A 26,116-nucleotide genomic window follows, 5' to 3' on the forward strand; every position below is an offset into this window, starting at 1 on the left:
GGCGAGGTAAAGGACAGAGGAGACAGGAGGAGCAAGGTGGAGGATGAGGGCAGAGGAGACAGGAGGAGCAAGGTGGAGGATGAGGGCAGAGGAGCATGGAGGAGGAGGTGGTGAACAGGAGTGTGAAGTGCGAGGAGGACAGAGTAGCGATGTGGAGGAAGAGGCGTACAGAAGAGAGTGGAGGAAGAGTAGGACAGAGGAGCGAGAAGGACAGAAGTGTGGAGGAGGCATGTTGGATTTCCAATGACTCCCTTATGTCTGGCAGCATCTTGTTTTCAAAAGACAATATCTGGAGAGGGGCAAAAAGAGCATGGAGGAAGATGATGACAGGAGAGTGGAGGAGGAGGACGACGACAGAGGAGCATGAAGGAGGCGTTCAAAGGAGCATGGAGGATAGGAGAGAGGAGAAGGGGGACTGAGGAGCATCGAGTTGGAGGAGGACAGAGGAGCATGGAGGATGAGGACAGAAGAGCATGGAGTGTGATGGAGGACCAAGGAGCATGGAGGAGGAGGACAGAGGAGAGGAAAGTGGTGGATGACGACAAAGAGGTGTGGAGGAAGACAGAGGACCCTCGTAGGGGGTCAGAGGAGCCTGGGACAGGAGGATAGTGGAGTCTTGCAGCTGCTCTATCATAGAGAATACAGGAGGACAAGGAAGAGCAAAGCACTCCATCCTATGTATGGGAGAGAGAGATGACTGCCATCCAAATGATCTTGTACATCCAGACCTGTGTATTAGTCACTACCAGTGAGGGCAATGGGAGAGCAGACCAGTTTGGATAGTGGGAGAGCACCAGCCAACCCTGACTCTGAGATGGAAACCAAGAGCCAAAAATTGGTGGAAAGCAGTAAAGAAGGCGACTGCTGCTACAAGGTCAAAAAATTCAGGGGGGCTATGGCAAGTACCAGTGGGCCATGCTGGTATCAAAAGGGGTCCACGAAGATGGAGATTTTTTTATTCTTTATTTATAATATATCTTGCAAATTTTGGTAAGATTACTGTGATTGTAAAGGTATGCTGAATATGTAGACGCAGTATACATAAAAGTGATTATTAGGAGTATGTACATCCAGAACTGTGTATGGGGAATCATTGACTTAGATGAATACTCAAGGGGTTAAGAAGAGATGGCTCAGCTGCGTGGTACCCAGCATGCAGCGGGGGATGGACTGCTCCAGCTTGCTCTCTCCTCCTCCAGCATCCTCAGCATCTCTGCCATTCATTCCTTATGCACAGAACGTACATACAGAGGGAAAAGGCGCTGGGATACCCCCAGCATGGACCACCACCAGTGAGGGCGATGGGAGATCAGACCGGTGTGGGGGGCGGGAGAGCACCGGCCAACCCTGAGCCCGAGATAGAGGCCAGGATCCAAAAAGCGGTGGAGTTCAAGACGGAAGGCAACCGCTGCTACAAGGACAAAAAATTCAGGGATGCAATAGGCAAGTACCACCGGGCCCTGCTGGTGCTGAAAGGTGTCCACGAAGATGGGGAGGAAAGGAAAGCCAATGGCGGAGCGGGTACAAGGCTGACGGAGGCTCAGAAGGTGCGGGTGGAGGCTACGGAGATCGAATGCTATGACAGCCTGACTGGTAGGTGGTGGAGGCTCCGATGAGGGATGCAGCTGTGGAGGGAGGGGGAGGAGGACTTGCTGATGTGGAATTGACACAGATTAACCCTGTGAATTGAGATTTGGAGGGAAGCACGGGGGTCCTTTGTGCTCAATAACCTTTTGTGTGCCAAAGTGGGACACAAAAATGACACACTCTACGTGTCACCCAGCAGCGAGAAGGATGAAGCATGGCAGATGTGTGTCACCCTATGCTCCATGTTTTATAGCTCCCTTCTATCTACCCTGCAGGAGGAGGGGCAGACTGCATGTCTTATCCCTGACACCCTGCAGGGGGTGGTAAAAACTGCATGTCATACCCTTATCACCCTGCACGGGGCGGAACAAACGCCATGGCTTCTTACAGTCTGGGCGACCCAAACCATCTTTGTCCATCTGCACTATCCAGGCCAACGATACCCTGGACTTTTATTTTCCTCTTTTTTTTTTTTAAAAAGAAAATCTGCAAAGATGTCCCAATTTCTCTCCCAGATACGTTTGCTTTGTCACTCAACTTTTCTAAACACTTTTGTATAGTTACATATACAGAAAGACAGCAAAAAGGGAGTACCAAGAAATAATAGGTGGACCTACCCTTCAGGATTGTAGGAAAGCGGTAATGCAACTAGTATGGGAGACGTTACTAGTGGCTGTAATCATAAAGTATATCACATCTATCTTCACTATTCAGCTCTAAAGTTCTTTGTTTTTTTGTTACTTAACTACAAGGATTTGGGGATAGAAATAATTTTTATAATTCGGTTTCATGAAACATTTTGCACCATTCGGCACCACGGGGAATCTGCACATATGGGGGATTGGCATCATCACTCAGAAATGGAAACTAATATGCATAATATACAAATTGACCAATTTTGCACACCTGATTTTTTCATTGTTGTATTAGAGATTGCGCAGGACCAGTTTGGGAAACATATAATTTATTGATTGTTTTTTTTAATGATTTTTGGGGGTGAGGGGAAGGGAGTAAGCAAAAAAAAAACCCTATAATTCTGACACTTTGTTTTTTTTGTCTTGTTTTTTACCGTATTCTGCAAGTCAGTACAAAAATAACGTTATCAAATAGGTATATATTTTAAAGAAATCAAGACCCCCTAAACACATTGGATGAAAGATATTGTCAGGACCGCTCAATCATCTGATGTGTATGGGGGACTTCCGAACCTTCACCCCAACAGATGAGCTACCAGAATTTTTATTTTTACAAGCAGATCGCTACGGCCCCCCCACTGGCATCAACCAGGGTGGGGTGCAACTTCCTATAAATTGTATTGTCCTGAAATTGCAAAACTCTGGACTTTCTGGGAAGGGTGCAGATCCAGAGGTTTGTTTTTCACACGGGCAATTATGATCTCACATTCAGTAAGTATTTTCCAACATTTGCATTACTGGACCCTCAGGGGCAGAATTGGCGCTGGGTGGATTTCCATACTTTGCATCTTGTCTTGATTATTTCCTATAAATATTAACTAAACCCCTTAAAAGCAGAACACCTGGATGATGTGCAATACATCTCTCCCATTATAATAAAAAATTAACATGACTATTACGTTATTTTCCGAGTTCTTCCAATTTAGAAAAAAAATGCAAACCACCAAGAAACTATATACACCCAAAAGAGTGAGGGAATTTTTGGTGGAGTTACCCTTTAAGCTAAATTGCATATCACACCAAGAAGTGCTGGTTTGCATGAAACCTGAACACCTCCTATACGTTTGACCTCTAGATCTGTCATGGACAAACGGGTTCCTTTCTCCTTTTTACGTGTTCTGAATAGGATTAATAATAATTATTCTTTCCCCCCCCCCCCCCCCCGGTAATTGCTCCCTACAGCCTGTTTGCTGCAATCCGAGCTGGTAAACTACGAGCGGGTGAAGGAATATTGCCTGAAGGTGCTTGAGAAACAGACCAGCAACTTTAAAGCCACGTATCGGGCCGGCATCGCCTTCTACCACTTGGGAGACTATGGCAATGCCTTGCTCTATCTCAAAGAAGCTCGAAGCCGGGAGCCTACAGGTAAGTCCGCCTTCCCAAATCATTAGTACCATGGCCAATACTCATCATTAGTACCAATCCGCGATTAACAAGTTCAACTTCAAATGAGGCCTTTTGAAGACTGGTGGAAGATCTCCAGAATGGCACTTAAAGGGTTATTGCCATCTTCACACATGGTTATCAGATAGAGCTTGTAAAAACGAGCACTTTTCCAATTTACCGCTTATTTAAATTTGCAGCCATTCTTGAGATATTAACACTTTTTTCTTTTGCTTACAGCTCGTTGCCTAGGAGACCGACCACCGCTGCTATTTAGCTTGAAACCAATCTGGCATTAGGACGTAACTGTGCACGATTCAGTTTCAAAACAGCGCTTATAAGTTCAATAGAAAAGGGCTTGTAAGCACTATGCGTGTTCAGCTGTTGAGCAGCAGTGGTCAGTCTCCAAGGCAATGAGTTGTAAATAAAAGAGAGAATATCTAAAAAAAAACCCCACTGATTATTTTAATAAGTGGTAAATTGCAAAACTGGTTGTATTTACAAACACTATCTGACTAGATCTATTTAGGAAGATGGAAATATCCCTTTAAGTAACAAAAAAAAAATGTTGAGACACCATTTATGTGAGCTTTCAGGTTTTTCTTGGTTTTATTTTATTTTCTTGGTTTTATTTTAAAGTAAATATACACAGATATGTGATACGTTTTTGGTGGAAGTCTGGCTGCTGATACTCCTCCTGATTCCAGGAATGGGGGACCCTATGTCCTCTGTGTAAATGGAACATTACTGAGCATATGCAACTACAGCTCCATTAATTTTCCACTATCATTCTATAGATAATTAATGGTGAGATTATCACACATGCTCAGTCACTTTTTCCAGGACATCCACCTGACAGCACCATGGAGGACGTCCTCCTCCTCCTTACAGGGACAGGAAAGCACACAAGAGGTTAAAAGGCCCCGTCCCACCCCTTTCCCTCAGTGTCTTTCCTGTTCCTGCACGGAGGGACATACGAGAGGAGCTGGAAGATTACCTGAGGGCGCAGGGGGATCGGGCGGCCGGTCCAATCCTTCCCCCTGTCAGGATGCCCAGGGCCGACACTTCCCGGTGGGGAGTCCCTCTGCCCCAAAGCCAGGAGCAGGACGTCGCTCCTGGAGGAAGCCGCTCCTCCCGGCGGGAGGCTCTCGGCTCCAGGCCGCGCGGCAGTCGCCCGGGTCCCCGCAGGCAGCGAGCGATGCCGGCGCGACATACAGACCGCGCGGCGGTTGCGGCTGGAAGCGCTTGCCCCGCACGCAGCCGGCGAGAGAGATCCCGGGGCAGCTGGAGCCGGGTCCCCGCAATGGGCGCCGCCATTGCAAGACGCTCGGTGGGCGGGGCTTCAGAACAGGAAGCGGAAGTGGCCGGGAAGCGGCGATGACATCACGCGCCGATTTGAAAACAGCGCGCCAGCAGCCTGGGCACGCCAGCAGCCCGCCGCACGCCAGCAGCTTGCCGCATCAGCAACTCTCACCGCACGCCAGCAGCTCACCGCAGACCAGGAGTTCACCGCACGCTAGCAGCTCACCGCAGGCAACAGCTGCTTCACTGGTATGGACCCAGAGGCGCCAGCCGACAGAGGGGTAAGTGCGCCTGGTGCAATCCAACCCCCACACGGCCTTCCCCGCAGCCCAGGACAACTGACCCGACTATCCCTGTTCTGTATCGTACAGGAGAAGGGTACCCCAGCCCCCCCGACAGAGGTTAAGGACTCGGTAAAGGCCACATCTAAGTCTGTCAGATGCCCGGTTTGCAGGGCAAAGCTGCCAGACAACTATACCAAGACACTCTGCGGACCCTGCACTTCAAGGGTCGTAAGAGACGAGCAGCCGTCCCTCCTGGCCGAGATGCGATCCTTGATTCGGGAGGAAGTACAGGCCTCCAGATCCAGTCTCTCACGGCAGCAGTCCCCTAGTCCGGGGCCAAGCCGGAAGCGGCCGAGGTGGGAGATGGAGCTAGCCTCGGAGACAAGTTCGCCTGAAGGGTCAGACCCCCGGGACTCGGATCCCGAGGAGGGGGAGATCCCGACTGACAGGAGGGACCAAGGCAGGAAATACCTGTTTAAGTTAGAGGACACCGAGGACTTGGTGCAGGCGGTAAGGAACACCATGCAGATAGAGGATGTTCCAAAACCGCAGTCCCGACAGGACCTGATGTTTGGGGGACTGGTCGCTCGGAAACAAACTGTGTTCCCCGTAAGCGAACACATTAAGACAATGGTCCTAGAAGAATGGAAAGAGGCAGAACGGCGACTTGTACTGTCTCGGGACTTTAAGAGCCGACTGCCCTTTGACCCAGAAGAAACACGATTGTGGGAGGAAATTCCTAAAATCGATGTTCCTGTAGCTAGGGTGACCAAAAAAACCGCCATCCCCTTCGAGGACTCATCAAGTCTCAGAGACCCGATGGACCGGAAGGCGGATATTCTGTTAAAGAGAACATGGGAATCGGCAGCTGCCCTTACTAAGGTTAACATAGCAGCCACCTCAGTGGCCAGGTCCATGTTCCTATGGGTGGGGCAGTTGGAAGAGCATTTATCCAACAAGACCCCTAGATCTGAGATCCTAGCTTCCCTCCCTCTGATGAAATCAGCCACTGCGTTCCTTTCAGATACATCGGCCGAATCAGTAAGATTCGCAGCCAGAAACAGCTCCCTTTCCAACGCAGCTAGGCGAGCGGTTTGGCTGAAGTCTTGGTCTGGGGATAACGCTTCAAAGGCAAAGCTTTGCTCCATCCCCTTTTCAGGCTCAAGGGTGTTCGGGCCAGCTCTAGATAGCATCCTAGAGCAGGTGTCTGACAAAAACAAGGGTTTCCAGAAGAAAAACCCAAGCGTCCCCAGTCCTTTCGTAGAGGGTCCTTTTTCAGGAGACAGACCGATTTTAGGAGCCAGGGTAGATCCAACAGGGGCTCCTTTAGAAACACTCTGAGTGAGAGCCAAGGGGGGAGAAGCAAGGCCCCTCTTTTCGCGTCATCCTCCAGGTCTAGAAGGCAATGACGCCATAGGTGTCGGGGGAAGACTGCGACGATTCGCAGCAAGGTGGCGCCAGGTAACCCAGAACCATCACAGAAGGGTACAGCATAGAATGTTATTCCCCTCCCCCGACAGATACATCGCCCCACCGTAGTCCCGGAAGACTCTACCATGTGGGCAGACCTACAGGACCTGCTCCGGTCAGAGGTCATAGTGCCAGTTCCGCAGCAGGAGAGGGGAAAAGGTCATTACTCTTCCCTATTCTCCATTACAAAACCATCTGGCGAGGCCAGAACAATTATAAACGTAAAACCCCTAAATGCCTGGGTGGTATACAAAAGGTTTCGAATGGAATCAATACGCTCAGCGATTCAACTTATAGACAGGGATGCTGTCATGTGTACTCTGGACCTGAAGAGTGCATACTATCAGGTCCCCATCCATCCCGCATCTCAAAGCCTATTAAGATTCGCAATCAGTCTACCATCCCGGACCTGCCACTTCCAGTGCCTTCCATTCGGGCTGGCTTCGGCCCCCCCGAATATTTACAAAGCTGGTAGCAGAAGTGGTAGCCTACCTGAGAAAGCAGGGAGTCATTATAATACCGTATCTAGACGACTTTCTCCTAGTCGCAGGATCAGAAGAAAGGCTCATCCAGGACAGAAGCCGAACGATCAGAACACTGGAGTATCTCGGCTGGCTGATCAACGACCAGAAGTCAGACCTAAAACCAGAAAGCAGGAAGATCTTCCTGGGAGTCCTTCTCGATTCAAGAGACAGAATATCCCGGCTACCGAGAAAAAAGCAGCAGACAATTCAAGACAGAGTCAAGGGACTACAGAGACACCGCTCCTCCATAAGAGGTGCAATGGAAGTTCTGGGTCTGATGACGGCTTGCATTCCATGCGTCAGATGGGCCCAGTCCCATTCGAGGCCCCTGCAAAAGGAAATCCTCGCAGGATGGAACAGGCGTCAGGATTCTCTCGACGGGCCCATATCCTTACCAGACATGGTAAGAAGATCCCTGCGGTGGTGGATACAGCCCCAGAACTTACAGGTGGGCGTGCTATGGACAACCTCGCCGTACGTGGTAATCACCACGGACGCCAGTACGTGGGGATGGGGAGCCCACGTAGAAGGGAGAATTTTTCAAGGAAGATGGCCGTTCAGCATCAGAAGCAGATCCTCCAACTTCAGGGAGCTCTATGCGGTCTGGGAAGCCCTGAGTCAGAACCGGTCGGTAGTGAGAAATCGACATGTCCGGATATTGTCCGACAACACAACGGCAGTCTCATTCCTGAAACACCAGGGAGGTCCGAGACATCGACCACTCCAGGCACTCGCAGGTCGAATATTCGCCTGGGCAGAAGAGGTGGTCCTCTCCATAACGGCAATCCACCTAGAGGGTTCTCAGAACGTAGTAGCAGACTATCTAAACAGACAGCGGGTCAGCCCGACAGAGTGGGAGCTAAACAAAGAAATCTTCCATCAGCTTTGTCAGCGTTGGGGAACCCCCAGTATAGACCTGTTTGCAAACCGGAAGAACTCAAAGGTCGCCAGATTCTACTCCTTGAACCCAGCAGATCACCCGGACGGAGTAGTTGCCCTGAGCCAGGCCTGGACGGAACCCCTCTTGTATGCATTCCCGGCACTGGCGCTGATACCGGCGGTACTCAGGAAGATCTGCGAGAACCGCGCGTCGGTGATATTAATAGTGCCATACTGGCCAAAAAGAAGCTGGTTTTCGCTGCTAGGAGCCATGGCAGTAGGAAACCCAGTCGAGCTACCCCTGAAGGGAGATGTTATCCACCAGGGGCCGATTCACCATCCAGACCCAGCAAGGCTACGCCTCTCGGCATGGATCCTGAAAGGGACATCCTGAGAGCAAAGGGCTTATCTGAGCAGGTCATATCCACTCTACTGGCCAGCAGGAAACCGGTAACATCAGCAATCTACAGAAAAATATGGAAGAGATTCTGCCTGGAAGTTGGCAGGTACCCCTGACCTCCCTAGTGTCCTAGACTTTCTGCAGTCGGGATATAATAAGGGGCTTAAACCCAGCACGTTAAAGGTCCAGATCTCGGCTTTGAGCGCCTTCTTCGACTACCCTTTAGCCTCCCATCCTTGGGTGGTAAGATTCATAAAGGCCACGCAGCGTCTTCGCCCCACAATTAGGCAGCTCACCCCGCCCTGGGACCTCGGCCTGGTACTCAGATCTTTATGTAGGGACCCCTACATGCCTAGTGATAGAATGTCCATTTCGACTCTCTCTCAAAAGACAGCTTTCTTCGTAGCCATCACCACGGCCAAAAGAATAGGGGGGATCCAGGCCCTGTCCACCAAGGATCCATATCTCCAGATCAGAGACGATCATATAACCTTAAGATTAGATCCAGCTTTTATCCCCAAGGTAGCCTCTTACCAGAATATAAATCAGGAGATAGTGCTACCATCCTTCTGCAGCAATCCCCGCAATGAGAAAGAACAGCGTCTCCACTCCCTAGACGTAAGACGGGCAGTTATAAGCTATCTAGAGGCCACCAATGACTGGCGTATTGACTCAAACTTGTTCATCCTCTTCGGGGGTAAAAATAGGGGGAGAAAAGCCTCTAAGGCGTCCATCGCAAGATGGATCACATCAGTAATTTCAGACGCCTACCAGTCGGAAGGCGCCAACCCACCAGATACCTTAAGGGCCCACTCTACTAGGGCATTTTCAGCCTCCTGAGCCAAGCGCGCAGGCGCCTCAGTCGAGCAGATTTGTAGAGCGGCAACCTGGGCCAGCCTGAATACATTTTGCAAGCACTACAAACTTGACGTGCTATCAGGCCAACATACCGCATTTGGGAGAAAAGTTCTCCAGGCGGTGATCCCACCCTGAGGAGGTGCTTTGGTACTCTCCATGGTGCTGTCAGGTGGACATCCTGGAAAATAGGTATTAGACCTCCCGATAATGATGTTTCCAGGAGTCCATCCTGACAGCACGGGTAGTTCCCTCCCTGTTATGTTATGTTTTGTTAAGTTATGTCATATGATGTAATATGATGATACCATTAAAAGAGTTATAGCATTATCCACGCTGTGGTTCTTGTTAAGTCACTGAGGGAAAGGGGTGGGACGGGGCCTTTTAACCTCTCGTGTGCTTTCCTGTCCCTGTAAGGAGGAGGAGGACGTCCTCCATGGTGCTGCCAGGATGGACTCCTGGAAACATCAATACCAGTAGGTCTAATACCTATTTTTACACTTTGGCTCTCAGTTCTTGGGATAAGTAGTGATCTCAGCAGTTGGACCCCCTGCTGTCAAATACAGTGGGTACGGAAAGTATTCAGACCCCTTTAAATTTTTCACTTTTTCATTGCAGCCATTTGGTAAATTCAAAAAAGTTCATTTTTTTTCTCATTAATGTACACTCTGCACCCTATCTTGACTGAAAAAAACAGAAATGTAGAAATTTTTGCAAATGTAATAAAGAAAAACTGAAATATCACAGTCATAAGTATTCAAACCCTTTGCTCAGACACTCATATTTAAGTCACATGCTGTCCATTTCCAAATGGAAGAAGTTTGGGCCCACCAGAAATCTTCCTAGACCTGGCCGTCCAGCCAAACTGAGCAATCGTGGGAGAAGAGCCTTGGTAAGAGAGGTAAAGAAGAACCCCAAGATCACTGTGGCTGAGCTCCACAGATGCAGTAGGGAGATGGGAGAAAGTTCCACAAAGTCAACTATCACTTCAGCCCTCCACCAGTCGAGCCTTTATGGCAGAGTGGCCCGACGGAAGCCTCTCCTCAGTTCAAGACATATTAAAGCCCGCATAGAGTTTGCTAAAAAAAACACATGAAGGACTTCCAGACTATGAGAAATAAGATTCTCTGGTCTGTTGAGACGAAGATAGAATTATCACCAAAAAGTTCTAAGCGGTATGTGTGGAGAAACCCAGGCACTGCTCATCACCTGCCCAATAAAATCCCAACAGTGAAGCATGGTGGTGGCAGCATCATGCTATGGGATTGTTTTTCAGCTGCAGGGACAGGATGACTGGTTGCAATTGAAGAGAACATGAATGCGGCCAAGTACAGAGATTAGAGATGGGCAGACATCTGGATGTTCAGGTTCAGCCAAATAGTTACAAAAAGTTCCGGTACCAGAACAGTACCCGAAAATGGACCCCATTCACTTGAATGGGGGGCCCAAACAACCAGAATTTACTGCACTTTAGTATGCATGACAGCGCAGCAAACACTGCTTCTGATCGGTAGGGAAATTATCCCCGCCGGTCAGAGAGCCACGGTTCCCACGCTGTCAAAAGACAGCGAGAGCGCTCAGCTGTGATCGGAGGTATAAACTTTACCTCCGGTCACTGGTGTCAGCGGATGGGACTACTGATCCCATCATCCGACACCTGCTGCCGCTAATAACAGCGAAAGCAGGAGCGGCGGTTGCAAATATTTATTAGCCGCTCCTGTGCTGTAAATAAATAAAAAAACAAACGTTGTGGGTTCCCCTTATTTTTGCTAACCAGCCAGAGAAAACTCACAGCTGTGAGCTGCAACCCTCAGCTGTCAGCAAGGCAAGAGTAGAGGGGTCCCAACACTGTTTTTTTTAAATTAAATAACTTAAAAAAACGGCATGGGGTCCCCCCCATTTTTGAAAACCCACCTAGCTAAAGCAGACAGCTGGGGGCTGGTAAGGGGCCGTGGATATTTCCCCCCCCCCAGCCTAAAGATAGCAGCCCACAGCTCCCCAAAAAAGGCACATCTATTAGATGGGGCAATGCTGGCATTGAAATCCCCGGTAGCAGCGCGAAAGTTTTTCTCACCGTGCAAGCAGGAATGTCTCTGATGTCACCGCAGTTCAATCCGGCTGGGAACGGAGCTTTAGTGACCGAACGTAACCTCGATAACGTCACCACCAGTCTCTGAGGCCACGCTCGCAGCAGTTCAGCCACCAGTGTTTTCAGCCTGGACAGACGCATCTTGGCACTGTCCAGGTTAAAAACTGTTTTTCACCCATACATGGATTACGGCGTGGGACAGAACGACGGACAGGTATGGTATATTGTTTTTTTTTATTTTACTTTTATTACAGGAGATCGAAGGTTTTGCTGGAATTAGGCATTTAAATAAAAATGTAAAACTGTGTTTAGTCTTATTTCTAATAAAGGACTTTATTCTGGCTGTGTCTTTATTTACCATACAACTATAGGATTAGTAATGGATAGGTATCTTATAGATGCTTCTCCATTACTAATCCATGGGCTTGATGTCACCTGACAATACAAAGGTGACATCAACCCCACAAATATGAACCCCACTTGTCACTGCTACAGGGCAAGTGGGAAGAGCCAGGCTAAGCGCCAGAATTGGCGCATCTAATAGATGTGTCTTTTCTGGGAGCTGTGGGCTACTATTTTTAAGCTGGGGGGCCAATATCCATGGCCCCTTACCAGCCTGAGAATACCAGCCTCCACCTGTCTGATTTAGCAAAGTTGGTTGTCAAAAATGGGAGGGACACCATGCAGTTTTAACTATTTATTTAAATAATTTAAAAAACCAGCGTGGGGACCCCTCTATTCTTGATAACTAGCTTTGCTGACGCTGACAGCTGAAGGTTGCAGCCCCCAGCTGTGAGTTTTGTCTGGCTGGATAGCAAAAATACAGGTGAACCCACGCAATTTTCTTTTAAATTATTTATTTATAGCGCGGGTGCGGCTAATGAACACTTCCATTCGCCGCTCCTGCTGTCGCTGTTATTAGTGGCAGCAGGTGTCAGATGATGGGATCAGTAGTTCCATCAGCTGACACCAGTGACCGGAGGTGAGTTCTATACCTCCGATCACAGCTGAGCGCTCCCGCTGTCTTTTGACAGCGTGGGAACCGCGGCTCTCTGACTGGCAGGGATGATTTCCCCGCTGATCAGAAGCTGTTTGCACCATGCACATGACAGCATGACAAACACCCTTTGTTCGGGCAGCCAAACCCAAACAGTAACACGGACTTCCTGGTGAAGTCCGTGTTCGGTGTCCGTGCCCAAACAGAAGGTGTTCGGTACGGATGCCAAACTTTACTGTTCGGGTTCGCCCATCTCTAACAGAGAGATCCTGGATGAAAACCTTCCAGAGTGCTCTGTACCTCAGACTTGGCCAAAGGTTCACCTTCCAACAAGACAATGACTCTAAGCACACAGCTAAAATAACAAAGGAGTGGCTTCAGAACAACTCGGTGACCATTCCTGACTGGCCCAGCCAGAGCCCTGACCTAAACCCAACCTGAAAATGGCTGTCCATCAATGTTCATCATCCAATCTGATGGAACTGGAAAGGATCTGCAAGGAAGAATGGCAGAGGATCCCCAAATCCAGGTGTGAAAAACTTGTTGCATCATTCCCAAGAAGACTCATGGCTGTACTAGCTCAAAAGGGTGCTTCTACTCAATACTGAGCAAAGGATCTAAATACTTATGACCATGTGATATCAGTGTTTCTTTTTTAATAAATTTGCAAAAATTTCTACATTTCTGTTTTTTTCAGTCAATATGGGGTGAAGAGTGTACATTAATGAGAAAAAAATGAACTTTTTTGAATTTTACCAAATGGTTGCAATGAAACAAAGAGTGAAAAATGTAAAGGGGTCTGTATACTTTCTGTAACCACTATATTTATTCTCCATCCTGAGGATCAGTGATGCATGTTTTTTAAGAAACAGCTACTTTAAGGGACTTTTCAGGTTTAGAAAACCCATTTTTAGGATTTTGTTCTAATGCCCAGAGTAGAGGGGCTACAGAAGGTGGTCGCTGGAGGACCTGTCCTCTATAGCTCAGCCAACCCATGCTATGGATGGGCACGGTGTAATGCTTAATTTCCTCTGTAGTGGTGCTGCATGGGAATCTGAAGATTTCCAGCTGATCATGAGGGTCCCAGCAAAAGGGCACTTATTTATGTCTGTCTAAAGTTTTCCTTTAAATGGGAATGTTCTGTTTAAACTGTTTGTACGGTAGCGGTCAAACATGGCATCATATCTTTCCTATATGCCTACCGCAAGCTGATAAATTTTTTTATGGAGTCACCCTTTAAGCTAATTTGCATATCCCATTTTACCAAATTGAGCTGAATTGTGACTCTTCTTCCTTTTTTTCCCCATACAGACACCAATGTTCTTCGCTACATCCAGCTGACAGAAATGAAAGTGCAGAGGTCAAGCCAACGCGAAAGGAAAGGTTTTAAGGAGGTGATTGGATAGCCCAACGTTAGACCCAACCCTAACCCTTCACCAAACTTGTATGTTGAGATACTGTGAGCAAGAGCATGGCGGCTAATACTGAGCATTGCTCTGTGCAAACCTAAACAGTCTTTCTCTCATCCAGGGAACATGATATAAAACAATAATGCAGTTCTGGCACTTTATATAAATTCATTTAAGGAAAAAAAAAAAATGATTTTAGGAATCTATCTGCCTCTCCACTACCTATAATGTGTCAATGCATGCATCAAGTGTTCATGTGTATGTTTTTCTATAAACGATAGACGACACACACATAGATGTATGAAATCTTCGTATTTGGACGGGTCATGCTCAGTAGCTCTAGAGGCAGCATGCAGATTTTAAAGGAAGCCCCCAATTTCAGCTCTCATCCATGCCATATTGCGTCACGAACGAGGATTGCTCTAATGACAGTATCCCAAGAGTTGAAGCTTTACACATCCACCTGAAACGGAGACTTTTAAAAATTCCTAATCAACTCTTCTCTTACCTGTCGTCGCCCTCCGCACAGACGACGACCAAACAAACCACCGCATCGAGTTCAGATTTACGAGAACTTTCCAGAAAATGGATGATAAGTGTCACTCCTGATCTGATCTGTACATGTAACGCCGCCTCTGCACCTTACACTTCTAGTTAACGCTTTGCACTTTTGGCATAAGCGGGAAACAGAATTCGGACAGACCTACCCGCTCCCTCATGCCATACGAAGTGAAATTGTGGCTAGTTCTTCAGTCTCAGAAAACATAAGGATGTTGTGTAGGACTTTCTTTTGTAAATAAAAAGACAACAAAATCTGTTTCTACATTTGTTTTTGAAAGTTAAAAAACAAAGGAAAGTCTATAAAAAAAAAAAGTACATATTGATTCCTCAAGCATTGAGACCTCGGTCTCTGGTGTGGGGGTGAATAATAATTATTGTTTCTTATTTAGACGCACAGAACAAATATTTTGCCCAATTTCAATGTCAAAAACTTATTTTTTTTTCTCTTTTCTTCATCCCTTTCAGGACCTGGACAGTTTTAGGCCGTAACTTTTCATTTTTCCATCACTATAGCATTATGAGGACTTGTGTTATGCAGGACTAGATGTAGTCCTAAATGATAAACATTCATTTTACAGTGTATATGTACTAAAAAACTAGCAAGAAATTTGGGGAATTCTGGCATTTGTTTGTGTCAGTTACTGTATGGGTTAAATATTTTAATGTTTCACAGATTGGACTTTGCGGCAATACATGATTTTTGGCTTTTTTTTTTTTCATTTTTGGGAGTGATTCAAACTTCTAGATTTTTTTTTTAATAAATTTATATATACCGTAGATTTTTTTTTTCATCACATTTCACTTTATTCTTTGTAGATCCCTTTAATGACTTGAACTTTCGATCTTGTACTAGATAATGCAATTCTTTAAAATTACAGTATACAGTAAAATAAAGAGATCTGTTGAAGTCCGGTGCATGGCTGAGCTTTATAGATGTACCAAAGCTGGGGGCCTTGTGAAGCTCCCTAGCTGTCATGGTAAATCAACAGCACCCCGCGATATCATCATGGAGTGTGAGGAAGGGTCGATAAATGGGCGACGAAATAAGTGCGCAGTCACATGGCAATATTTAAAGTCACCAAAGATGGACAATCCCTTTAAGGGTTTATTCTAGAAAGTTTCAAAAATCTCCCTAAAAGTATCTCCTTAACGTTGGTTTGAAGAGGACTTGTCATTTCAGTTGACTTTTCAGAATAAGCTGTTTGGGCACATTAGGAATATCACTATTTATGGACATTATATGACCGGTATCCTGCAGTTCACCCCAACCCCCTCTACAGACCGTCAAATTTTCAGTTGTCTCTAAGCTAGTGAGTGGAGACTAGCAGCTATGATGTCTCCCATACATAGACGTGGGTGATCCCTGTTCCTGTGTCTCTCTGTAACAAGTGTTAAGAAGAAGCAACATGGAGGACATTATATACATCAATACTGAGCAGTGCAGCTGTGAACTCAGCTCTAAGTGGCTGGAAAAAAACACCAGACAGCATCGACATACACTATGATTTTTTTTTTCTGTCTGTTCTTTCACTTAGTTTCTTATCTTTTCTCATCTTCGTAGACTTCAATAAGCAGCAGTAATCTGATCCCTCAGTGAGCTGGGTGGGGGTGAGAAGTGGCTCATAAGGGGAGAATTAAGCAGAGTTCACTGATAAGATAGATCACAAAGTTTCTCAAACTTGCTTATATTATTGTTTTATTCAAGTTTCTCAACAATTTAACCCATATGTTTCCTGTGTAACAGTAATATATCCAGATATCGCTAATTAATCTATGTGCCATAGACCAGATTGGTAAAATTCTTTATTAATACTTCAGTCACCATTAAGACGACAACGGATGGAGAAAGTCGGGGGAAAGTTTTGCACCCTTTAGCTGCTGGAAGTCACTACATCCCGACTACTGTCATGCTACAATGGAGCTAAACCAGTGATTACCAGAATTTCAGCAAGGTCTTTGATGCCCCAAGACAAGGCTTGGTGGTAAGGATACTTGTAAACATGGGCAGGTTAAGCAAAGGCTCATTTTCACAGAAATCAATAAGATAATCCAATCCAAGGACTGATAACGTTACAGTAGGGAGACTTTTAAAAGGTTACTAGGCTCCCCCAAGGCTTCAGCAGAGGATTCATACATTGGACCCCACTTGCTCCGTTTCAACTGCTCTTGACCATAAGAATAAAGTTGGGGGATGAGGAATGTCCCCTTAATTAATTTACTTATTTATTTTCTTCATACCCATTGGGTTACAACCACGAAATACATTCATAAGAGCCGTTTATTTCCTGCAGGAGGCAGCAGCAGCAGAATAATACTTGGTGCTAATACGTTATGACACGTCGGCTCCCATATTATAATAAGGGTCAGTCTGTGCTCGCACCCCTCCACCACACAGAGGGACAGTGTTGTCCAATCTCTGTCCTTCCACCTCCATGTCCAGCAGGGTCTCCTCAACTCCCCCAACCTGGATGCCATCAGTGGATCCGCTGGAGCTGCCATCCCCTCCGCTGCCAGATGGAGATGAACTGTGAGTCTGAGAAAGGGACACAAATTTCCAAGGGTCCAAACGAGGCCGGCTAGAAGAGGGTCGAGGCCGAGGGGCAAATTCCAAGGTGGTTGGTCTTTCTACTGCTAAATCCTTGTCGTAGGGTTTACGTCTGGCTGGAGGGGGGAACACAAAGTGGGGGTCCGGAAGGCGAGGAAAAGGAGTGTGCTCTTTGGAACCTGTTGGAATAAAACAGATTGTTTACAAATCCCATTTATGAGCTCTAACTCCTGGAGATCTTTAGTGCCAGCTGTGTCCGATGCTCACTGGTCTCCTGTACCTATGTGAAATACTGTAATTGTTCATTCAAAGCAGCCACGCAGGTTTATGGGGAATATTCATATTCTAGGGATTGATATTAGACTTTCTTTCACCTGCTCACAAGTTCAGTTTATGCCCTAACCCTGCACCGAATCACAAGAGTTGAGCAAAAAGGTTTGTGATGCCCTGGTCCAGTGTCCAGTCCGATCATCCATGCAATCCGGTTCTCTGTGCAATCCCGTCCTCCATGCATTCTGGTGCCAGCCGTTCTTCACTACTATTGCCAGCATCCTCAACACCTCTTGCTCTCACTAGACTCTGTGACATCATGATATAACCACTGGGACTCATACAACCTCATGACGGGCAACAAGCTTCAATGTCATGACTTGAGGGACCTAATAAGCACCAGAGGCACCCAGGATACCAGGCCAAGAATGCCGGCCGTAGTGGCGAAGATTGGCTGCTACGGAGGACTGGACTGGATGCCATGTAGCACAAATCTTTTTTTGCTGAAATCTACTAATCAACCTGGCTAATAAGAGGCTTGTTGACTCCACTCCTGGTACTCCGCCCTAGGGGTACATGCCCCAGTTGTCTCCTGATAGCTCCATCCCTGGGAAATAGTGACCTTTGACATATATTTTGGCCATGTAAAAGGGTAACTATTGGGGCACAGTCAGTCAGCCGTATAAATCGGAGCGAGATCGGCACGCAGTCAAAGGTACCGGCTGGCAGCTCAGCTGACCCAAGTGTGAGGGCTTCATGTATTTCTATGCAGCTGTCACACTCGAGTCAGGAGAGCCGCCAGCTAGTCCGTGCACTGTGTTCAGATCTCGCTCTGATTTACATGGCTGTCTGACTGCGCCCTCAGCAGAAGAATACTTGTGGGCATTGGTTAGTCATCTGTAGTTGGTTAACAATATATGAGGGGAACAGTAAACGGGGCACTCAATTATTAATCTATTTTAATGGTGCAAATCGATTCGTAGGAACTAATAAAGTAGCCACGTCAGACACTTATGACCATCGTGAGCCCTGTGAACCACCTCCCACCTGCCAGCATCCACGGCTCTTGTTTTGATTAACCGAACTGCCACGATTGATGAAGACGTTGCACCAGGCTAGTTAATCAAAAGAGTAGTCCGGGTTGCCATCCCGCGAACACAGATTAGAGATTTTGTTGCTGGACCAGGTCTTGCAAATCGATCCGGACAATCTCTAGAAAGTATGTTTTCGAAAGCATCTTTAATGATCGGTTTCCCCACATGGCGACAGAGAACCTCTCCCGGATATGGTGGCATGATGAATATTTCACAATTTTGGTGTGAGCTACGCTGTCTACAGCTGACACGCTGAGGCTGCGGATGATTATAAAGGGCATTCTGGGGGAGTCTTCATTCCCTGCCAGACCACAGTGAACAAGGCTCTTCCAAAAACAGAAAAATTATGTCTGCATCATTTCCCAGTCTCCTACACGCTGTGGAGCACAACAATACACACAACCTTCATACAGACCTGCGGTGAAAATGGCTAAAAAGCTCACGTAGCATAGAGAAAGCCCTCATAACCTGCAAATGCAAGTCTGTGAGATGTCGCCAATAGTCAGGTCATCAGGTGTTTGGAGATGTGTGGAGAATAGCAGATTGCCAAATAGTTAACGTCACTTTAAAGGGTTATTCTCATTTTCACAAATTTTTTTTTCAGATAGAGCTTGTAAATATAAGCAATTTTTCAATCTACTGTTTATTAAAATTTGTAGCCATGCTTGAGATATTATCACTTCTTTTGTTTACAAAAAGTGTTGCCTTACAGACCGACCACCTAGATAACAGATCATGGCCAGTGTAGCTCTTGTCTATTGAGCTTGTAAGCCCTGTTTTGCAGCTGGCCAGGATAGAAGGAGCATGTTGTTACCTCCTAATCCAGGCCAGCTTCAGAGCTGTGCTTACAAGCTAGACAACAGCAGTGGCCGGTCTGCAAAGCAACGAGCTGTAAACAAAAGGAAAGTGTTAATATCTAAAACACAGCTGCAAATTTTAATAAGTAGTAAATTGCAAAAGTGCCTGCTTTTACACGTACTATTCGACAAACTCAATCTATAAATATGGAAATAACCCATTTAAGTGTTGTATGCCTGTCATGTATATAGAAGCATGGGCAGATATGTAGGAGTGGGCTGTACAGCCAGACTGCACTCTTTGCAAATTTGTTTCATATCAGCATGCCATCCATTGCTGATTCCGTCATGTTGATTACGCCAATCTCTTATAGAACAAGTGGCTCGTGGCCCTTGGTCCTTTTTCCGGTTTCTCCATTTACTAATGTGGAGACAATGCCAATACACACACACTACTGACCTGTGTCACATGTCTGAGGTGGGGTGCTGCCATCTGACGGTGTGCGCCGGTGACCTTGTGTGACCTGCCGTATGGCCCCATCAGATGGGGTTCTCCTATGGCCCCTTGTTGCAGAGGCGTTGGGTCTGGTGGCTGTGACGTGTGTAGGGGTCAGTGATTGCCGGGGGTCCCGCTTGAAGCTTTCCACTTTATAGTCCACAAGTGGGTTTCGCCCATCACTCTGCTCCCTACTGGACTCCTCGCCGCCCTGCTGCCCACAGGACACATTATCATTGGCCAAAACAGCATCGTCACTATCTGAAGGGATAAGGGACTTGGTAGAGTTACAGTCTGAGATGGAAGACAATGAGATGAGGGTGACCGAGCTGGTTGGTATGACTGGATCATCTTTAGACATGGAGCGGCTGGGTGAATTGGCGTTACGTCTCTGCCCTCTTGCTGCCCATTGGAAGATTCCCTTTCTTTTTTCCTCCTGGGGCACCAGGTCAGTAAGGTCAGTACCCAATGCCACCGCCGCCAAGAAGGACGCGCAGCCTAGCAGCACTAGTTCAGTTTTCTTGCGCGACTGAGGGGTCCGCTTTGGACTGTCTGATGATGATGTTGCAGATAAGCTGGAGTCCTCGGTATTGATCCGGACATCGGTCTGGAGGGGTAATGTGAGGTAGGACTGTGTGGAATATGGGGACTGGGGAGCAGAGCCTTCATTATCTGCATATTCCTCTGAAATGAGAAAAAAATAATCAGGTAACGTGGTACGGCGCTACATCATAGTGCACTGGAGGCCATTCTCCATCCACACAGATGAAGGGACGTCTATTCTCCTGATTGGTGAGGTAGATGGACAGGCCATAAATGTAAGAAGTAAGAAAACTTTATAAGATAGTTTGATATAGATAGACAGACAGTGGCATGTAAAAGTTTGGGCACCTCTGCTCAGAATTACGGTTATTGTGAACAGTTAAGCAAGTTGAAGATGAAATGATCTCCAAAAGGGCTAAAGTATATTTTCATCTTTTATATTTTAAAAATTAAAAAAAGGAAAATTGGCCGATGCAAATGTTTGGGCACCCTATATGGTTAGTACCTAGTAGCGCCCCTTTTGAAAGTATCACAGTTTGTAAATGCTTTCTGTAGCCAAGATTCTTTCAATTCTTGTTTGAGGGATTTCATTCATTCTTCCTTGGAAAATTCTTCCAGTTCTGTGACATTCCTGGGTAATCTTGCATCCTCTGCTAATTTGACATCTAGACACACATTTTCAATAATGTTCAGATTAGGGAATTGTGAGGGCCATTGTAAAACCTTCAGTTTGCGCCTCTTGAGGTCGTCTATTGTGGATTTTGATGTATGGTTAGAATCATTATCCATTAGAAGAAGCCATCCTCTTTTCAACTTCAGCTTTTTTACAGATGGCGTTATGTTTGCATCAAGAATTTGTTGAAATTTCCTTGAATCCATTCTTCCCTCTACATGTGAAATGTTCACCGTGCCATTTGCTGCAACACAACCTCAAAGCATGATTGATCAACACCTGTACTTAATGGTTGGCAAGGTGTTCTTTTCCTCAAATTCTGTGCCCTTTTTTTTCCCACTTATACCTTTGATCATTGTGACCAAAGAGTTCTATTTTATCCTCATCGGTCCACATGACTTGCTTCCAAGTTGCATCAGGCTTGTTTAGATGTTCTTTTCCATATTTATGATGCTGAATTTTATGGTGAGGAAGCATTAGATATTTTCTTCTGATGACTCTTCCATGAAAACCATATTTGAGCAGGAGTCTTTGAACAGTAGAACAATGTACCTCCAGAGTCTGTGAAATCTTTTTGAAGGTTTTTTGCAGTCAAGCGGGGGTTTTGATTTGCCTCTAGCAATCCTACGAGCAGCTCTCACTGAAATTTTGCTTGGTCTTACAGACCTTACCTTGATCTCCACTGTTTCTGGAAACTGCCATTTCTTAACTACATTTCAAACTGAAGAAAGGGAAACTTGAAAACACTTTTCTATCTTCTTATAGCCTTCTCCTGCTTTGTGGGGTTCCACCATTTTCATTTTCAGATTGCTAGGCAGCTGCTTAGAAGAACTCATGGTTGCTGTTTTATGGCACAAGGTTAGAGGAGGCTGGGTTTTTAGCAAGCTGGGAAATTTGCATCACCTGGCCTAACAATGAACAAGCCATAAGCCTAACAGGCTAATTAAGGTCTGAAACCTTGATCAAAGTTATCTGAGAACACAAATCTCCAAGGGTGCCCAAACTTTTGCATCAACTAATTTTCCTCTGTAATTTTTAAAATGTAAAAAATGACAATATATTTTGTTGCCTAAAGTACAAAGGAAATGTGTCATCATTAACTTTAGGCCTTTTCGAGATCATTTAATCTTCAACTAAACTGCTCGCAATAACAGTAATTTTGACCAGGGGTGCACAAACTTTTACATGCCACTGTAGATAGAAAGATATGAGATATATACAGTAGATGCAATGATACACAGATAGACAAATAGATAGATGATAGCTAATAGATAAATGATAGGATAATAGATAGAGAGAGATAGATAATAGATAGATGATAGATAATAGATGGATGGATAGATGGAAAAAAAAAACAGGAAAAATTAGAGCAGCACAAAAAAAAGAGAATCCAAGTGCAGAGCCCCCCCGGCAAATAGCAAACCTCAAGTGCAGAAATCCAAAAATCGGAGGCAGCACATCATTTGTAGTAGCTATTTAATAAGCCCAAAAAGGCTACGTTTCAGTCCAAACAACAGGCTTGAGAATGATTCCTGTTGTTGCCTTTTTGGGCTTATTAAAAAGCTCTTTTTTCACTACAAATGGTGTGCTGCCTCCGATTTTTGGATTTCTAGATAGATTGACAGATAGAGAAAAGTAAATCCAAGTCTGACCCATTTCTGTCAGGCTGGCAAAGCCAACACTGATAGGTGTGTGCTTGGGTGATTTTCCCAGATTGGGGGCGCTGTTGGACCACTGCTTGCTGCCTTCTCCAAGGGCTTTCAGTCTGCAGAGGGACATAGAGAATACATAACACAGAGCTGAATGAGTGGGAGGAAAGATACATTTTGGTGGCACTTGAAAACTAGTTTCAGTGCTGAGAATACGCTAATTTTTTCACTTCATTATTTCAAACCTTCAGTCCAGATTTACTATAAACACAATGAAACCTGAAGACTTTTAAGCCACAATTTTGTGACGAAAAGATATATTAAATGCCAACCAGAATTAGCGTTGTTTTTGCAGTGATTTCTGCTGTAATTTTTGTCGATTTTTCATGTTGCAAAAAATAATTATAAATATTTCTGTTTTTACAAAACACACAACAAAGATAAAACTGCATGCATCGTTACCACAAAATTCATGATTTTGTAATGTTTATTTTACCGTATGTCTTTTTTTTTAAATCGCTGCAGCAGCATTATATGGGGCATATATTAATATAGAGCATGTTATGGGGCCACCATTAACCTTTGTGAAGCATTATTATATGGGGCATATATAAATATGAAGCATCTTATGGGGCCAACATTATCCTTTCTGTAGCATTTTATGGGGCATATTTTAATATGGAGTATGTTATGGGACCACCACTAACCTTCGTGCAGCATTTTATGGGGCCACCATTAACCTTTGTGCAGCATTACATGGGGCATATTTTAATATGGAGTATGTTATGGGGCCACCATTAACGATTCTGCAGCATTATATGGGGCATCTTACGGGGCCACCATTTTACTTTTATTAGTATCTATTTTTATTTTTGAAATTTACCAGTAGCTGCTACATTTCCCACCCTTGACTTATACTCGAGTCAATAAGTTTTCCCAGCCTTTTGTGGCAAAATTTGGGGCCTCAGCTTATACTTGCGTCTATGAGTATATACGGTAAATGCATGTATAATTTTTGCAAAGGAGTTTTATTACACATTTTGCACTGTTTGGCTTTTTGTTTTCCTGCATGTTCAAGTTTGATGTGGTCTCCAGTCATAAATCAGCTGAGAGGAGCTCAGATAAGACAGATAAGACTTACAAACTCTCATTTCATTCAATATGAATGAGCTCACTGACAGAGAGAGTCTCAGTTAACTCATTCTGCAGCCAGCAATACAAAGTGCAACACTGAGACTAAAGAAGGTAAATGGTGCAACTTTTTTATGAAACCCAATTGCAAAAATGTTTTTTTTTTTAGCCCTGAATACATTTCAAAAGAATGGCCCCAAAATGGACAAACTCTTTAAATAATCTCTTTGTTCCCCTATGGCCATTGTAAAACACAATATTATCATTACCAAGTTTCTACAACTTCTTCCTAGATACCAGAGGTCATTTATCGCCCGCCGGCAGACTAGATTAGCGGACAGTGCTGATTCCATAATGAATAGCTGATAATGGGCGCAATCTATACTAATGAATTCTATATCTATCATTGCTCCACCGCTTAGCGCACATCCGAAATGTGATTATAATCTCAAGAAGGCTCGAGTTAAACATGTTTTCCTTTAATGAATACGATACAATATTTTTAAAAATGCTTTTTAAAACACAAGGTAAAATTTGATGCTGCAATGGAACTCTTGTTTCCTTTACATCGTAGCAAAAGTTAATATACTTTTATTTATTTTAATGCACTAATTTTTTTTTCATTAATTAATGCTCATCTCAAAGCTCCCTGTTGTTCCTTTTTTAACACAATCATAGTTACAGCTATGCTAAAACTCTGGCTGCATGCAGCTACCACTAGGGGGAGCTCACTGCATATCTAATAGCAAACTCAATTGGTGTTGCGAAAATTTAAATGCAGTGAGCTCTCCTTAGTGGTCACTCACAAACATTATAAACCTGTGTCAGAGGTAGAAGAAGCCGTGCAGAATTCTATCCCTTATTAACACGGGCCCTATAGTGATCACCATTAATTAGTTGCTTAACCAGTATAAATATACTCAACTTACAACTTTGTGCTTTTATGGCCATGAACCTCCTTCTGGCTGACTCCTAATATTCCCATAATTTATACTAGGGACTACATTATCCCAAATCCCTGCAAACTACAAACATGCATTTGTAATATCCCAGTCACCTCTCTTCTCCTCCGACTCTTTCTTTCGGTTGCGTGGAACTTGGACCCCATGTCCTCCCCTTCTTCTTTGTTGCAGCCACCTCTTCTTTCTTCAGCACTGAGCTCCGTCCCCAGGTTTTACTGACGTCTACAGGGGTCACTAAGACAAGTTATTAGTAAATTAGCCACATAGAAATTTTCTTAGCAAATTTTTGGGAAATTGAACATTCATTTTTGGCGCACACCTTGGTAAAAATGACAAAACCCTTACATTGTGTAAACTAGAGCCACACTATGAACTTACATCGAATTGCGCGCAGCCTGGGGATAATCAAGGGGCTTCCAGGAGGACTGTAACTACTTGAGCCTTGACCTTTACACTTGTCCAGAGTTGGTGAAGCTTGCACTGTGATCTTGTGTTCAAAACCTGTGCAGTAAGGAGAAATTCACGGTTATCTGCAGACATCTTTGCTTTTCCATGCATGAAGTAGTTTGGGAGTGTAGAGAGGTCGTGTGCACAGGATAATGTTGGTATACAGAGGTGGAGTACACAGCATGATGTGTGTGTAAAGAGGTCAAGGGCAAAGGGAAAAGTCATTATATAAAGGTGGAGAATGCAGGAGTACAATAGTGTCTGGGATAATGTGTGTTTTAAAGTGATGGAGTGTACAGGATAATGGGACTGAGAACAGGTGGAGTGCACAGGATAATGGGACTGAGAACAGGTGGAGTGCACAGGTCGATAATGGGACTGAGAGCAGGTGGAGTGCACAGGATAATGGGACTGAGAACAAGTGGAGTGTACAGGATGATGTGGCTTCAGACAGGAGGAGTTCACAGGATGATTGACTGTGGCAAGTGGAGTGCACAGGATGATGGGTCTGTGTATAGGATGATGTGACTGGACAGGTGGAGTGTACAGGATCATGTCGCTGTGGAGAGGTAGAGTGCACAGAATGATAGAGCTGCAGACAGGGTGAGTGCACAGAATGATGTGACTGTGGACAGGTGGAATGCAACGGATGATGTGGCTGTTTACAGGTGGAGTGCAACGGATGATGTGGCTGTTTACAGGTGGAGTGCAACAGATGATGTGGCTGTTTACAGGTGGAGTGCACAGGATGATGTGACTGTGGGCAGGTGGAGTGCACAGGATGATGTGGCTGTTTACAGGTGGAGTACACAGGATGATGTGGCTGTAGACAGGTTAAGTGCACAAGATGATGTGGCTGTATATAGGATGACAAGGTTGTGGAAAGGTGGAATGCACAGGATGAGATGGCTGAGGACAGGTGGAGTGCACAGGATGATGTGGCTCAGGACAGGTGGAGTGCACAGAATGATGTGGCTCAGGACAGGTGGAATGCACAGAATGATGTGGCTTAGGACAGGTTGAATGCACAGAATGATGTGGTTGTGTATAGGATAATAGTGCTGCAGACAGATG

General features: G+C 45.4%; 2 protein-coding genes across 2 annotated transcripts in view; one reads left to right on the plus strand and one right to left on the minus strand.

Moving 5' to 3' along the window:
* Nucleotides 1-1,144: 1,144 nt before the first annotated feature.
* TTC9B (tetratricopeptide repeat domain 9B) lies at nucleotides 1,145-15,152 on the plus strand. The gene is made up of 3 exons (XM_073549317.1): nucleotides 1,145-1,593; nucleotides 3,465-3,647; nucleotides 13,777-15,152. The coding sequence occupies exons 1-3, from the start codon at nucleotides 1,230-1,232 to the stop codon at nucleotides 13,869-13,871; spliced, it is 642 nt and encodes a 213-aa protein (XP_073405418.1). The 5' UTR covers nucleotides 1,145-1,229; the 3' UTR covers nucleotides 13,872-15,152.
* Nucleotides 15,153-16,113: 961 nt separating this feature from the next.
* MAP3K10 (mitogen-activated protein kinase kinase kinase 10) overlaps nucleotides 16,114-26,116 on the minus strand; it is a 71,502-nt gene continuing 61,499 nt past the window's right edge. Inside the window, exons 7-11 of the mRNA XM_073549316.1 lie at nucleotides 24,974-25,096; nucleotides 24,691-24,829; nucleotides 22,506-22,618; nucleotides 19,602-20,321; nucleotides 16,114-17,159 (exon numbers count right to left, since the gene is read on the minus strand). Coding sequence (XP_073405417.1) covers nucleotides 16,765-17,159; nucleotides 19,602-20,321; nucleotides 22,506-22,618; nucleotides 24,691-24,829; nucleotides 24,974-25,096 — 1,490 coding nt within the window. The 3' untranslated portion in view covers nucleotides 16,114-16,764. The remainder of the gene's footprint in view (nucleotides 17,160-19,601; nucleotides 20,322-22,505; nucleotides 22,619-24,690; nucleotides 24,830-24,973; nucleotides 25,097-26,116) is intronic.

The sequence above is a fragment of the Dendrobates tinctorius genome, unplaced genomic scaffold (assembly GCF_039654945.1).
Source record: "Dendrobates tinctorius isolate UK_male_01 unplaced genomic scaffold, ASM3965494v1 ptg000158l, whole genome shotgun sequence".
Taxonomy (NCBI): Eukaryota; Metazoa; Chordata; class Amphibia; order Anura; family Dendrobatidae; genus Dendrobates; species Dendrobates tinctorius.

Bases quoted from the DNA above. Each gene is read 5' to 3' on its own strand.
- TTC9B (XM_073549317.1), top strand. From the start codon at position 1,230: ATGCACAGAACGTACATACAGAGGGAAAAGGCGCTGGGATACCCCCAG. The intron at 1,594-3,464 runs GTAGGTGGTGGA...TGCTCCCTACAG, and splicing joins ATGCTATGACAGCCTGACTG to CCTGTTTGCTGCAATCCGAG. The intron at 3,648-13,776 runs GTAAGTCCGCCT...TTCCCCATACAG, and splicing joins TCGAAGCCGGGAGCCTACAG to ACACCAATGTTCTTCGCTAC.